This window comes from Fistularia commersonii, chromosome 28 (assembly GCF_037954325.1).
Source record: "Fistularia commersonii isolate RoL2024-O1a breed Wild chromosome 28, RoL_Fcom_v1.0, whole genome shotgun sequence".
NCBI classification, from domain to species: Eukaryota; Metazoa; Chordata; class Actinopteri; order Syngnathiformes; family Fistulariidae; genus Fistularia; species Fistularia commersonii.
The window spans coordinates 1,539,990-1,555,240 of record NC_141311.1 but is presented as its reverse complement, the minus strand read 5'-3'; the positions used below and the strand labels follow the sequence as shown (position 1 = coordinate 1,555,240).

The following is a 15,251-nucleotide window of genomic DNA, read 5'->3' as shown; positions in this document are numbered from 1 at the left end:
CTGTAAGCCCTTCCTCCTCTCCGGGAGACAGCGAAACAACTGACTCCTGGTGCAACCACAGCGTTCTATTTATATGGATGTATTTAAGAGACTGTCAACATCTTCCGCGAGTCTCAGCAGGTGTTGCTGAATCTCTCAGTTCCTGACCGAAAGGATAGTAATTTTAAGCTTTTATTGAATGATTTTAAATTGGATTCTTACAATACTAACAGAGCAGAAAAAATCACAATTGAATTTAGAATTTTGACAAAATTCATTTGCAATTATTATGTTTCGAAATGCATTTTTTTCAATGATTTGTTTGGATAATCTTCAGAGTTTCAAGTTATTTATTAAAATCACATGCAATGTTCTTCCTTTCTTTCTTTACTGTTAATGAGCAATCTATTATCATTTTGTTCATCTCATGTCATCATGGGAAAATGAGAAACGTCTTCTCGATTACTCTGTAAGTCTAGCACATGTTGAGAAATTGATAATAAAACAGACTTCTTCTGACCTGGAAAATGATCTGATTTCCAATTGCCATGATAAGCTTTACCACAAAGCTTTACTATGACTTAGAGGACTGTCAAGTTCCCTGACGTGCTGCACACAAAACGGCTTTAAATAACCACAATTTGGTATGCTGGGGGAAAAACATGTGAAAATGGACAATTCCAACAGAAGCGTCAGCGTTGGACAAAACGGAAGTGACAACGCCGATTGTGGCGAAACAGGAAGTACATGGGGGTGAGTGATCTTGACCTGCGCATATGGTCTTGGATGTGGGAGGCAATTAAGCCAAACTCTCTTACCAACTACCGCACGAAATCTGTTTAAGGGGATGTGTTGACGCTGCTTGGAGTCACGATTATGTCTGACAGGTAACCCCATTCCCCGTTCCAACCGCGGAGTTTTTACGATCCTCCGCTCGCCGTTCCTACACCGACGTGTCTGCACGACTCGATCGCAAACAGGTTGTTTCCGTCGTTAAAGCGCTAAGCCTCCCGGGGAGCAAGCTAGCGCTCAATCTCGGATCGCCACTGTGGCGCGTCGCTTCCTCTCCCTCTAAATCTAACACGTCTAACTCTCAAATCACGTATTTCACTCTCAAATATGTAGCAGTCGGCGTTTTTCGTGTTGAAATGACTACCAGCGGGACTGTCGCCTGGCTGAAGTTCCCCCTGGTTAAAGCTTTGACCGAACTCTTGTCTGTTTTGCCCTGTTTTTTGTCTTGCAGGTTCGCCTTGCGAGGTTAGAAATGGCTGAAATCCTTGCTGTCAGCGCAGAGTCCCCTTCGCCTCCAGCCCTGAACTCTGCCTTGCAGGTAGACGCCGGCGCCGCCCCGGCCTCCAGCGAGGACTACCTGTTCGTGGAGGCCAAGCACCCCAGCACTGTCCTCCAGGGCCTCAACAGCCTGCGGCTCTACAACGCCTTCTGTGATGTGACCCTTTGCTGCGGAGGGCAGGAGTTCCCCTGCCACCGCATCGTGTTGGCCTCCTTCAGCACCTACTTCCAGGTGGGCGCGGATCTTCGTCATCATTCCAACCCGTCAGGCATCATCATCTTCAACGTGTGCGTGTGCGTGTGTGTGTGTGTCACCTCCCCCCTCCGCAGACGATGTTCACCACCGACCTGATGGAGTCCAAGCAGGAGCGCGTCGCCATCAACGGGGTCGAACCGCAGATGATCAGGATGCTGGTGAGCTACGCCTACACGTCGGAGGTCTACATCTCCAAAGCCAACGTTCAGGTACGACATGGCCCCCCTTCCCCTCTCGGCGCTTCCAGTCGTCACCCGATGGAGGGAAAAAACAAAACAAAACAAACCCCGCTCCCCTTCCAGGCGCTGCTGGCAGCTGCCAACCTGCTGGACGTGATGGCTGTCCGCGAGGCCTGCTGCCGCTTCATGGAGCGCCAGATGGACGAGACCAACTGTGTGGGGATTCACTGCTTCGCGGAGGCCCATTCCTGTAAAGTGCTGGAGAAACGCAGCATGGACTACATCCTGGAACACTTCAGCAGTGTTTACCAACAGGTTAGAAGCCCCACGTAGATGCGATATATGTGATTTCTGTCACAGGACCATCGGAGTGGCATCCGCAGACGTCGCCGCTCGGAGAATAAGAGCTGAATAATTTGCCAGAAAATGCGTGGATAAAAGAAGTGGGCGGACGCCGCCGGCTGGCGTACACCTGCGGGATTATCAAACCTGGCGACGGTGCGGGATCATGTGTGAGAGGGGTTTAGCAAAGATAATCTCTGGCGCCTGTCAGCAGTTGCACCGGGGGCCTCCTGGTGATTAACGTCCACACACTGGAGGCGGTTTAGCGAGCCACACGTTTATGAAATATCTGGTGATTTTTTCCCCGTCCTCTCCCCGCAGGAGGAGTTCTTGTCTCTGTGCGTGGACAAGCTGACCGAGATCCTCGCCAGCGATCACCTCAACGTGCCCAAGGAGGAGCTGGTTTTCGAGGCCGCCAAGCTGTGGCTGAATAAATGCCCCGCCCGGAAACAGAGCTTCGACAAGGTGGGGTTCGCACCGGTGACGTGCAGGCAGGGGAGGCAGGGGAAGCCCTGCCTCACTTGCCAATCTCGGAAAGAAAAAAAAAAGCGATTTGCACCATAAAGGTATTTTTTCATTTAACGTCACAACTTTTTGATTCAATATTGCTGAATTTCCACATTTTCAGGGAAGGCCACATCAGCACAATGGTTGTCCTCAGTATAATTGGAACAGTATAACTGGAACTACATGTAACCAAATGTAATTTAAAGTAAATGTAACTACCGTATTTTCCGCACTATAAGGCGCACTTACAATGAATGGCCTATTTTCAAACTTTTTTCATATATAAGGCGCACCCCATTATAAGGTGCATTGAATAGAAACTACAGTCGTGACTGGGGTTTGCTGTTTCAATTCGCGGAATGGAAAAAGTCAAAGGAAAAGGAGGTGATAAAGCATATTTTTCTTATTAATAAACACATAACAAAAACAGGGGACTGGGACTGGGTTTCAATTTGTTTTCACGGGAGAAAATTATCCGAGCAAATTGAGTTCCGAGAGAGAGTTAAAGTGGTGAGTCAAAGCCCGACTGTATGTCCACATTAGTAATGTTGTCAAATATTTTGCATCCAAAGCTGACACGTTTAATTTTACTTTCCACATCTCAATTACGAACCGTCACGATTTAGGCTCGACCTTTCCGTGTATTTCATTTTGATGTTCAATCCTGTCCCCCAAAGTCACAAATGGATTGACAATTAGTCACGTTTTGAATCCGGCAAAATGAATTTAGAAATTTCCCGTGGAAAAACATCAGAAAAAAAAATACTCGGTTTAGATAATAAACAATGAATAAGCTAAATCTACGGTGTTCAGTTTTGTGTAGAACTCCCCTCATGTTCCCTCGAAGGTCCTGGAGCACATCCGCCTGCCTCTCATCAGCCCCTACTACCTCCACGATGTGATCGAGGCCCAGGACGTGGTGAGGGAGAACCAGGGCTGCCAGAGGCTCATCTCCGAGGCCAAGGACTATCTTCTGCTGAAGGATCGGCGTGGAGAGCTTTACTGCTCCAGAGCGCGTCCGCGCAGGTCCACAGGTGAGCTCCCACGGCGTCCTTTTCTGCTTTCGCTTCGCGGAGGACGTCCACTTGAATTGACGGGCGACCTTGGATCTTCTCCTCCTGTCGCCACGCCAACAGGCACCGCCGAGGTGATCGTGACGGTCGGCGGGGAGGACGACAAGGTGGTGCTGCGCAGCGTGGAGGGCTTCAATCCCGTGACCAATAAGTGGACGATGCTGGCCTGCCTGCCCTTCGCCGTGAGCAAACACGGCCTGGTTGTGTCAGGTCGGATCGCCGGCGTGGAACGTCCACGGAAACCCGCGGGACGTCTCCTGACACGTCTCTGTCTCTGCAGACTCCACCCTGTATTTGGCCGGAGGAGAGTTCCCCGACGGCTCGGCGAGCAGGGAGATGTGGCGCTACGACCCGTGCTTCGACTCGTGGATGGAGATGGCTCCTATGAACGTGGCTCGCTCCGAGTTGGGTAGGGACGCCGCCGTAGATCTTTTCGTCCTTTCCGAAACACAAAAGACGGATGTTTCGTTCCTTTACTTTGAAAAACACACCCGCTCGCGTTTATTTTAATGTCATTTCCCTCGTGGGGTTCATTAAGAACGTGGGGGTGTGATACATTTGGGGAAATTCAAAATATACAGACAAAGAAATATGAATAAATGTTAAATATGAATCAGCACAACGTTGTGGATCTTTAAAAACCGGAATGACCAAAACATGAGCACAGTAATACCTTGACTTGTCAGGTTAATTCGTCCTCGTAACTCCATTTGCTCGTATATTGAATTACTTTTCCCATTAAAATGAATTGAAGCTCTCTTTCCCCTGGATTTGTTGCATGTGTTTACATAAGAAATAATGCACTTTATAAATAACAAATCATGTATAAAAAGTAATATGACATAATAAAAGAGAATGTAAAGAAATAAACTGGTTTTATTCAGATGGGATTAAGATGGTGGCGAGGTGGTTTGGGAGTTTTTCATTTGTTGCTCCATCTTTAACTTAACTTACTGGTTCCATCCTAATGCTACAATGCTATGCTAAATGTGACTTTACTCCACTTTATGTCTAAACTCCATTTATGAACGGAGCGAAGCCGCTCCTCTTTCTAAAACCATCAAACCGTCTCCGACCGGCTTTGAGCGCCTCTTCCGACGCCTCGCCATATTCCCATCGTCCGCCGCACCGAATCCCCGTAAATGTTTCCCGCCTTCCCGCAAACGATGCTCTCCGTCACCGTATCTCGACGGCTCCGATCTCGGAAAATGCAAAAGTCGATGTACTTGTAAGTCAGGGTACGACTGTATCGCACTTTAGAAACAATTAAGGGTCAAAAATATTTTAACACATTTTAATTAGATGTTACAAAACCGCAATAATTTTAAAATTACATTTTAAAAATGAATGAACTAAAATAAAATATATTTTAATGAAATAGTCGTTAATCATTTTCAAAAGCCACAAGGAGACGCATTCGAGGGATCAAAAGGGTCGCCGACCTCTGTCCCAGGAATATCTTTTGCAACTTAATCTGAAACTCCGACACATGTTTATAAGAGAACTCTCAGTAAAGCGATCTGGTGCTCTTCCACACACACGACAGTGCGAGGGAAAACCGTCGATGTCTACATCGTCGCTGTTTATCCTTTCATAAACCAGAAAATTCAGAATGAGCTTTCAGTTGAAAGCGAAAAGGCCTCTGCCTCTCACCTCATCGCTTTTTTTGGTTAGTTTTTTTAATTCGGTTGAAGACGTTGACGTCTTCCTCCCTCCTGGTAGGGCTGGTGATGCTGGACGGCTTCGTGTACGCGGTGGGCGGCTGGGAAGGCCGCTCCCGCCTGGATTCGGTGGAGTGCTACAACCCTCACACCAACTCCTGGGAGTTCACCGAGTCCGTCAAGATGGCCGTCACAAGTCCCGCCGTGGTGGCGCTGGACGGGCTGCTCTACGTCACGGGTACGGAAACCCGGGGTCGCGCGGTTTTTCGAAAACTTGCAATTCTTCCCCTCCGGTACGATCTTTCTCTCCCGGCAGGCGGCGCCGTCCTGGAGGACGGTGACGGCACGGACCTGGCGCAGGTTTACAACCCCAAAACCTCGGCGTGGACCGAGGTGTCCCCCATGCAGATCGCCCGCTCCGGGTCCGCCGCCTGCACGCTCAAAGGAAAGATCTACGTTATAGGTATTTCACCATCGCGCCGCCGCCGAACTCCGAAATGAAGGCGCGCAACCGCCGCTGTCCCCCTCCCTCGCAGGCGGATGGCACGCCTCCACCGAAAACACAGACAAGGTGGAGTGCTACAACCCCAAGACCAACCAGTGGACCATGTGTGCGCCCATGAAGGAAAGACGCTACAGGCCCGGCGCCGCCGTCGTGGACGGAAAGATCTACGTCCTCGGCGGAGAAGAGGGCTGGGACAGGTGAGGCATGATGGGATTTCTTCTGGTCCGTCGTCGCCCCGTTGTTTTTGTCCTCATGCAATCCCCGCTCCTCTTCCCTCGCGCCCGATGTCCTGGCAGGTACCACGACACCATCGAGAGGTACTGCGACGACGCGGACACCTGGGAGATCGTCGGCGAGATGTCGACCAGTCGCAGCTGGCTCAGCTGCGTGTCGCTGCAGCTGAGGAAAGACCTCCCCGTGGGAAGCTGCCCCGGAACACCCAGCGACAGCTGAGCCGGGCCGGCGATAAACGGGTGTGTGACCGTTGGCGCCCTCCGTGAGGACGGCGCTGCGCTGCTCAGCGCGACGGAGACCAGCTAGCTGATGGGGAAGTGATTCCTGGATTTTTGCACAACTGCATGCACCGTTACTGGGAGAAAATAGCTTGTTTTCAATGGCAGTCGGGGTCGGGGGTCTGTATTTCCATCTTTTTGTCTGATGTGAAGATGTTTAGGATCATGTTTTAATGTCGCAGCGTCTCCTCTGTGACCAGTATCCCAGCCAACATAGTGTATTTTTGTATCATTCTTATGTGATGTATTTATTTGAGGTGTGCCTAGCTGTGAGAATTCTATTTCTAAAGGAGAAACGCATTTGTGCTTTTCAAAAGATGCTCTCTGGGCCAAAGAGTCTAAAATTGTGAAAGATTTTTGAAAACCTGTGAAAATGACGGCTTCTATGTGAGCAATGTTTTGTAATTAAAAATTGCTGTTTCTTGTCTTAACTACCTGTTGAATATATTTTTGTAATGTGTAAGTTGAAATGAGTTCCAATAAAGATGGTTAATTCTCTACATTGAGCACAAATATTTTTTCTCAATCACAACTATACCTTTGTGAAAAGTGCAAAGGCCTGTACGTTGTTAATAAATGAAAACTAAAGCGCGGGACTGATTATAAATTTTATACGGCTTGTAAATTTATAATCAATTGTATTATTCTTTAATAAAGAATTTCCCTTATGGGGATCAATAAAGTATATCCTCTCTTTGTAATCAATAATTCTTCACTGTTGCTGAGCAACTTATCCGACCATGCCGGTTGTGCTTGCAGGGAACTATCTTGAAGCAGCCATATTATCTTTGATTCGCTGCGTGTTGCGGTGCACTGTGGGTAGACGTCAGCTCGCCGCCATATCTGCCTCTGTACCGGCCGAAGGAGAGAGTCTGGAGACATGAGGGGAATCCGGGCTCTGAACAATCTCCCCGTGAGTCCCGGAGTTTTTGATTTCTGACTTTTTGTCTCCGGTTTCGCCCTATCGTTGCGGGCTGAGCAGCGAGAAAAGTTAAACAGCAACAAGCTGTTATTAGCATGTTGGCTAGTTAGCTTGCTAGGTGGCTAAGTCGGCTAATGCGGATAAATCTATACGTCTACTTACATCGTTGCGTAACACATATTTGTGAAAACGTGTGATTAGATGGACACAGAAGTCCTGTCAGATGTTCTCCAAACATTAACACCTGTCTGGCTCTGTTTCTCCATCCAACTCAAATGGTTTTGACCCAGTCGGACTAAACCCTGAAGGTCATTTCCGAACTCAAGGAACTTGAACCTTATCTAATGTCGCTTGTTGAAGCGGAGCGACGACAGACGAACTCCAGCTTCACTCTCATGTTTGTGGAGATCCAGTAATGTTCTGCAGACCAGCCGGGCAGGCTGATGCACGGTCGTGCACGGAGAAAACGGCCGTCGCATACATTGCATTCATTGCGTGGGTTATATCGGGTCATTGTAGTCCTGCCTGCACCCCGGCAGGCAGGCTGTGTGTGCACATCCTGCAAGTATTTCTTATTAATGCATGGTGATAATCACCTGTATAACTCACTATTAAGGGTGTTTTCAAAGAGAATAGACCGCCTTATCATCACATGAAAGGGTAAAGACTCAACAGATTGCAATATGAGAGAGAATAAGAACAACTTTATTTATATCGAAGGAAATTGTTGTGTCAGAGTTACAAGAAAAACGTAACAATAATATATAATAGTTGAAAATTGTATAAACAGGAAAAAAGGGGGAGAATAAGAAATATAAATAACTAAAAAGTGTCAGGTATAAAGTGTCTTAAGGTCTTAAGTACCAAGTGAAAGATAAGGAGTGCACAAGAGTATGAAAAAATATTGTACATTAAGCTGTTATGAAATGAAATATCGCACAGTTATGAACATAAATACAGAGAAATTATCACACTTTACAGTAAGTGGGTGAGTTTTTTTTTTTTTTTTTTTAAGGTTTAAGATTTTGAGATTCCCTGCGGCTGAAGGGAGAGGAATTAAAAAGCGATAGCCTCAAGTAGATAAACCTCCCGTGGTGTTCAGTGGAGCTCCTCGATGGTATCAGTCTAGCTGAAAGAGCTCTGACAGGACGTCAGTGTGGCATGCAGGGGGTGATGGACCTTGTCCATGATGCTGAGGAGCTTCCTCATCATCCTCCTTGCTGACACCTGCACAACAGACTCCAGCTCCACTCCCAGGACAGATCCAGCTCTTCTGATGAGCTTGTTGAGTCTGTTAGCGTCAGCGGTCTCGATCCTGCTGCCCAGCACACAACAGCGTAGAAGATGACGCTGGACACCACCGAGTGGTAAAACATCTGCAGCATGGTCCTGCAGACGTTGGAAGATCTGAGCCTCCCGAGGAAGAACAGGCGGCTCTGACCTTTCTTGAAGATGGCGTTGGTGTTTACAGTCAAATCCAGTTTATTGTCCAAATTGCTGTTAAATTGCTGATGTACAAATATCGTAATAAATCTGTAATAAGAAGAAATCGACGGGGCTCCAGAAGAGCAGATATTTCTGCAGATCGTGCCGTCGATGGTCTGATCACACTCCGTCAATATTAAATATACGACAACAGACCCGTAGCTCGTATCCAGAGCGTCCAGCCATTCAAGCGGTGACCTAAAGGCAAGGTGTCAGGTGTCTTTGTGTCTCGCTCTTATTGATCGTCAGATTTTGAGGCGCGAATCGAGGGTAAATTTCATTTAAATGAGGTATTTGGTTTGTAGAAATATCAAGACAAAGGTTGAACAAAACGCTATTTGGTTTAGATATTTTTTTCTCTTCCTGCTTTGTCACGATTATATTGCAAGTGTTTCAAACCAAACGGCGAGATGACTGCTGTTACAGCCGTAATTGTATGTCATTTACTTCTTGAAAGCTCTGACGCCGTCAGAGTCACTTTGTCGTCGCGGCCAATTTCCACCCGTGATCTCTGAAGGGTTCTCCCCGTTCTTTGTAGAAACGTTGCTATGCGGCTGCCAGGAGGAGCGAAGCCCTGACCGAACCTCTCACAGGTCGCAAAGCACCTCCCGCCGCCGCTCTCCCGCCTGAGAATGTCCAGGTGGGTGATGATTCAGTCCACATGTAAAACCGAATCCCACGCTCGGAGTTAATTGTTATATTCACCCGTGCAGTGCAGGATTGAAATGACAGAAATCTCCTTTTGCCACCGCAGGTGTCTAAGCTCCCGAACGGCCTGGTGATCGCCTCGCTGGAGAATTACTCCCCCCTGTCCAGCGTGGGCGTCTTCGTGAAAGCCGGGAGTCGCTATGAGACCGTACAAAACCAGGGAGTCTCTCATGTGCTACGACTGGCATCCAACCTGGTAATTTGTTCCCTCCGCGTTTTGCCGTCGCTTCATTTCCCTCAGCCGCAGACTCGCCGAGGGATTTATATTGAATCGCAAAGTGTTTTTCTTTCCTTCTGTAGACAACCAAGGGCGCGTCCGCGTTCAAGATCTGCCGTGGCGTGGAAGCGCTGGGAGGCAGCCTGAGGTCAGTGAAGGTCCTCTCTGCATGCGTTCATCCGTCTTTAAATAAAGCATGGACACGTAATCAGTACGGCAACTATCGTGTTCACCCGCAGTGTGACGTCATCCAGAGAAACCATGGTGTACTCCGGAGAGTGCTTGAGGGATCACCTGTAAGTGTTGCCCTCACGTCAGGACCGAAATGTGGTTTTCAACCTTGACATCTGACGTCTCTTCCGAATGTGTCACCAGAGATGCGCTATTGGAGTATTTGGTCAACGTGACCACGGCGCAGGAGTTCAGGCCGTGGGAAGTCAGTGACCTGACGCCCCGGGTGAAGGTCGACAAGGCCCTGGCTCAGCAGTGTCCTCAGATAGGCACGTACATGCACTTTGACCTTTGCAAAAGAATGTGATATTTGGGGGGAAAAGAATCGTGATCATCTTGATAAGAACAGTGTTTTTTTGGAAAATAATCTCAAAAAGTCTTCTTGGTTGTGGAAAACCAGGTGTCCAATCCACAATAGAGACACGCGCTTTTCATTGGCATGTAGATTTAAAAAAATTTAGAGTGAATTTTCTAAAGTGCACTGTTGACAAAAGAACTAATTGACAATTTACAAATGATATTTTCCTGTGGGTTCCAGCAGGTTGGAATGGGTGGAGGAAAGTGTCAGGGGAACTATGCGATAGAAGACTATCAGCCAGAAAGAAAGGAACGGTGGTGAGACCAGTGATGCTATTATGGGCTAGAAACATTAACAATGACCAGAAGACAGCAGAGCTGGAGGTCACAGGGATGAAGATGCTGAGGTTCTCTGTGGGAGCGACCAGGATGGATAGGATCAGGAATGAGTCCATCAGCGGAAAGGCAGACGTTAGATGTTTTGGAGAGAAGGTCAGAGATGGTTGGGTCATGGACAGAGGAGGGAGGGTGAATATATGGTAGACTGACGCTGGAATTGGAGGTCAAGAGGAAGACCAAAGAGAAGATTTATGGATGTTGTGAGTGAGGATATAAAGTTAGTTGGTGTGAGAGAGGAGGATCCAGAGAATAAGATTAGATGGAGAAGGTGGATTTGCTGTGAAGACCCCTGAAGGGAAAAGCCCAAAGGAAAAGAAGAATTTGTCACAGGGGTGCAGGACATGTATGACTGAGACAAAGTGATGACTGAGATGGTTTAGACATGAACATTCCTCCGTTCATAACTAAACAGTGGTGAAGATCTGGGTAGAAGGTTGTTGAAGGTGGAGCTGCCAGACAGGAGGTCTAGAAGAAGACCAAAGAGGAGACTTATGCATGTCATGAGAGAGGATATGAAGGTAGTTGGTGTGATAGAGGAGGATCCAGACAATAGGCTCAGATGGAGAAGGTTGATTCGCTGTGCCGACCCCTTAAGGCACGGGTGTCAAGCTCAGGGGCCACATGGAGGAAAATCTATTCCCATGTGGGTCGTACGGTAAAATCATGACATATTAACTACTGTTAATATACCTATTGTTCAATTCACCCCTGAAACCTCCTTCCTTTTAGCTTTGCAACCCTGATTGAACTCATTTGTTGGCCTGATCCGGCCCGCGGGCCTTGAGTTTGACACCCCTTTTCCCTCAAGCCTTAAGGCTTAAGGGAAAAGCCCGAAGGAAAAGAAGAAGACTTTTCCTTTGTGAACATGTGAGGATTTCTAGAAGGAGACACCTTAGACCTGAATGTTTTGGACCTGCAGACCGAACATGCAGTGCTGTCGGTGTGTAATTTGTTGCTCATTGAGCCCAAATCTTAAAAGTAGCTGAACACGTCACAGCATTCTTTCCTTTCATTCTCAGTTACCAGGAGTGGACTTCTAAAACAATGTTATTTTCAGCAATCTTAACGTCACAGCTGCTGATTGCGAGTCTCATTCTGTTTCCCGCTGCAGGTGTGATCGAGAAGTTGCACGAAGCTGCGTACAAAAATGCCCTGGCCAACTCCCTGTACTGCCCCGACTACATGCTCGGCCGGGTCTCCCCTCAGCAAGTACGAATCTCTGCTTCCTTTAGTCTGTCCTCGCCGTCGAGGAAGATCCTGTGGTCTTTGGGGGAAGTCAGCTCAAAGTTCACCGGTTTCTCAGGAAACTGATGGCAAATTGCTGATCTTTGGTCTCATTTTCTGGACCTGTACTTGTGAGACTGTGCTTAGCTCTCAAATAGTCTCCTGTCTCCCCCGTCCTGTAGCTGCAGTCGTTTGTTGAGGAGAATTTCACCACGGGCAGAATGGCTCTTGTAGGACTAGGTGAGTTTACTAGTGCTGACTCTTATTTACGCAGCCCAGCTGCCCCTTTCTCTTCACGCTTATCTCTATCTAATTTCACCGTTTTGCACTTTGAGGGCTTTATCTGCACACGCTCATGTTTACTCTCAAGTCCAATGGCGTTTAGCTCTTAAGCAGGCGCACTACCGTCATTCCTGGACTATAAGCAGCTACTTCTTCCACACGCTTTGAACGCTGCAGCTTAAACAACCATGCGACTAATTCAGGGATTCTTTTGGGCTAACGGACTTCACGCCGCCAAAACATTTAGCATCGGACCGATGAAATGACCGTGAAATTCTGAGGCCGCTCAATTTCGACACGGAAGAAGACGACTTGGAAGACCTAGCTAGCGATCAGCTGGGGTAGGATGAAGCGGGGATCGAAAGTGGATGGATAAGGATGGACTTTTCCTCATCTTATTTACTAGTCATCTTTTTCATCAGGCACTGTTTTGGGGGCAAAAAAAGCGTTTCCACTAGGTATTTTTGGATGTTGCCACCATGTATTTAATACAAAGTTAAAAGAAATGTTTGTGTTAGCGTCTCATCACAACGTGACACCTGCGGCTTCTAGACAAGTGCGGTCTATATATGTACACATAGATATATTTGTTTATTTTTAGCTGGTGTGGCTTATGTTCAGGTGCGCTCGCCGGGAAATTATGGCTTTTAGCTCTGAACCAGGTGTACTGTATCAGCAGCAGTGTGTTAAAAAGCCCAACAGTATATCTATTATCAAACTTCAACATGCCCATGCATGCATGCCGAACTGATGACAGGTCACGCTTTATATTGCTTGCTAAAAAATGTTTGGTGTTTTTTTATTGTTTTTTTTTTTTCTCCAAAGACAAAGCAGGTGTTGTTTTTGATATGGATATTGTGCTATTTATGCGGCCAGGTGTCAAACACTCTACCCTGAGGCAGGTGGGTGAGGGGCTGAACCTCCCCAGTGGGGCTGGAGCTCCGACGGTAAAGGCCGTGTATCGTGGAGGTAAGGCTTGTAGTCAAAGCGACGTTACATTCCTCAAACCTACCTCCACGTCATTTCATGGTGTGTGTGTGTGTGTGTGTGTGTGTGTGTGTGTGTGTGTGTGTGTGTGTGTGTGTGTGTGTGTGTGTGTGTGTGTGTGTGTGTGTGTGTGTGTGTGTGTGTGTGTGTGTGTGTGTGTGTGTGTGTGTGTGTGTGTGTGTGTGTGTGTGTGTGTGTGTGTGTGTGTGTGTGCAGGTGAACTGCGAGTACAGAACAATGATGACCTAGTCCACGCGTTGGTCACCACTGAAAGCGGCATGACAAGTAGTGCTGAGGCAATTGCATTCATCGTGCTACAGCGGGTCCTAGGATCTGGCCCACATGTAAAGAGGGGGGCCAACATGACCAGCAAACTGAGCCAGGGTATCGCCAAAGCTACCACACTGCCCTTCGATGTAAGTTCTCATTCGGCAAAAAAAAAGAGAAACTTGAATTTAGCTTTTGCTGCTACTGCTAACGTCGCTAACGTCTGGCTCTTTCAGGCCTCGGCTTTCAATGTCTCATACTCCGACTCCGGATTGTTTGGCGTCTACACCATCGCACAGGCTGATTCTGCAGGAGAGGTGACTGTCTCCTTTGTTTAGGATCAAACCCGCGGAACTGCGTCACAACATGCCAGACTCGACCCTTTGATGAAACCGTGCATACTGACATTTTCCACGCAGGTGATCAAAGCTGCCATCGCTCAAGTGGGAAGTGTAGCCGAGGGGAACGTCTCAGAGGAGGACGTCGCCCGAGCAAAGTGCGTTCGCCGAACAGTGCCGCTCGGGCATTTGAAAACCTGGCAGCGATAAAAGTTGGTGTAATTTTACCAGACTGCTGTGGTGAGTTTTGACATATTACGCTGTTGTTGATTGCCTTCCTGCAGGAACCAGGCGAAGGCCGAGTATCTGATGTCTATTGAAAGCTCCGAGGGGCTGCTGGCAGAGATCGGCGCTCAGGTTCTGAGCAGCGGAGCGTACCAGCTCCCCGAGACCGTCCTCAAGGCTCTAGACTCCATCACGCTGGACGATGTGGTCAAGGTGAGTTCCTTGACCGCGGAGGTGATAGCAAGGCACTTGGCCGAGCCACTCAAATAAACATCCTTTCTGTCATTGATTTATCAAATTATTTCTACACTGTGATCTTTTTTTTGCTTTTACAGGCCGCAAAAAAATTTGCAGATGGCAAAAAGACCATGGCAGCTAGTGGACACCTCATCAATACACCCTTTGTGGACGAGTTGTGAAACAAAAATAGAAGAGTTGGCGATTTTATCTCGAGCGCGCCATACCTGGCCGCCCAAAAAGAAAAGAAAAGAAAAGGAAAGAGGACCTCAAAGCCACAGCCTTGCTTCAGCGGCCAATTTGATGCCACCAGTCCATCCTGCTCTCAGTATGAACATCAACAAGAAGCTGGAGAATCATAATGCAAACTGTATTTCGTGGGGGTTTGTCACTTCATCTGTATATCTATGTAAATTAAAGTAATCACAGTAAATATGAGCTTCTTGTCACTTCTCCTATCTTCAGAATTTCCTGCAGATGGGCATCCAGGTGCTGGTTGCAGTTCCACATATTCGCCTATTGGGGGAGTAAGACCCACAAATATCCATTAATGGCATGATGAACAGGGACGTCGGATTATGCCACTCTGTTTCCGTACCTTTATGCCAGTGCTGACGGCCATTTCTAAAAGCATTACTTTTTCAGTTTACCCATTCTGGAGAACCCATTGCCTCCATAACAGCTGGAATTTCATCAGATCTTCCCCAGAATGTCACTTGGACAAGGATTACATTTGTTAGAATTTGTGGGTCAGAAGTTGGGGTCAGTGGACTCTTGAGTTGATATCTTTGGCCTTGATTCAAGAACTAAAATACACAGGGCAATTTACACATTATATCTAAAAGATCTATTTGAACATTTATTGAATGCAGAATCAATACTGTCAAAAATGGCCGCTGCAAGAGGTGGAACTCATTTCACTACTGTCAAATCAATGGAAGGCTTTCCGTTTTGTCTGTACAGAGAAACTAGAAAGCATTCAATGAGTACCAAGCACAATATTATTCAGCCAAAGCTCCGCCACTGGGATTTTATATGTAATCGAAAGTTGGGAAGGACTCGCAATTGTTCCAGTGATAGATTTATTTGAAACATTTGAAATATACTGTAAACATTCCTTAACAGAGA

General features: G+C 47.3%; 2 protein-coding genes across 2 annotated transcripts; both read left to right on the top strand.

Moving 5' to 3' along the window:
- The first annotated feature begins 760 nt into the window (after nt 1-760).
- Nucleotides 761-6,804, top strand: LOC147217115 (kelch-like protein 24). The gene is made up of 12 exons (XM_086176073.1): nt 761-866; nt 1,223-1,501; nt 1,600-1,734; nt 1,828-2,019; nt 2,368-2,511; nt 3,401-3,587; nt 3,690-3,836; nt 3,907-4,035; nt 5,349-5,525; nt 5,604-5,750; nt 5,824-5,989; nt 6,089-6,804. The coding sequence occupies exons 2-12, from the start codon at nt 1,244-1,246 to the stop codon at nt 6,243-6,245; spliced, it is 1,839 nt and encodes a 612-aa protein (XP_086032199.1). The 5' UTR covers nt 761-866; nt 1,223-1,243; the 3' UTR covers nt 6,246-6,804.
- Nucleotides 6,805-7,118: 314 nt separating this feature from the next.
- uqcrc2a (ubiquinol-cytochrome c reductase core protein 2a) lies at nt 7,119-14,561 on the top strand. Its single transcript, XM_086175711.1, has 14 exons — nt 7,119-7,217; nt 9,250-9,351; nt 9,466-9,615; nt 9,720-9,784; nt 9,876-9,932; nt 10,012-10,136; nt 11,675-11,772; nt 11,970-12,027; nt 12,946-13,038; nt 13,273-13,472; nt 13,560-13,640; nt 13,743-13,819; nt 13,946-14,099; nt 14,222-14,561. The coding sequence occupies exons 1-14, from the start codon at nt 7,185-7,187 to the stop codon at nt 14,303-14,305; spliced, it is 1,377 nt and encodes a 458-aa protein (XP_086031837.1). The 5' UTR covers nt 7,119-7,184; the 3' UTR covers nt 14,306-14,561.
- Nucleotides 14,562-15,251: the final 690 nt, after the last annotated feature.

What these genes read in the sequence shown, in the direction of transcription:
- uqcrc2a (XM_086175711.1), top strand. Translation starts at nt 7,185, where the DNA reads ATGAGGGGAATCCGGGCTCTGAACAATCTCCCC. An exon ending in AAAGGCCGTGTATCGTGGAG is followed by an intron (nt 13,039 to 13,272) that starts GTAAGGCTTGTA and finishes GTGTGTGTGCAG; the next exon opens with GTGAACTGCGAGTACAGAAC. An exon ending in CGCTGGACGATGTGGTCAAG is followed by an intron (nt 14,100 to 14,221) that starts GTGAGTTCCTTG and finishes TTGCTTTTACAG; the next exon opens with GCCGCAAAAAAATTTGCAGA.
- LOC147217115 (XM_086176073.1), top strand. Translation starts at nt 1,244, where the DNA reads ATGGCTGAAATCCTTGCTGTCAGCGCAGAGTCCCCTTCGCCTCCAGCC. An exon ending in GGAAACAGAGCTTCGACAAG is followed by an intron (nt 2,512 to 3,400) that starts GTGGGGTTCGCA and finishes GTTCCCTCGAAG; the next exon opens with GTCCTGGAGCACATCCGCCT. An exon ending in AGGAAAGATCTACGTTATAG is followed by an intron (nt 5,751 to 5,823) that starts GTATTTCACCAT and finishes CCTCCCTCGCAG; the next exon opens with GCGGATGGCACGCCTCCACC.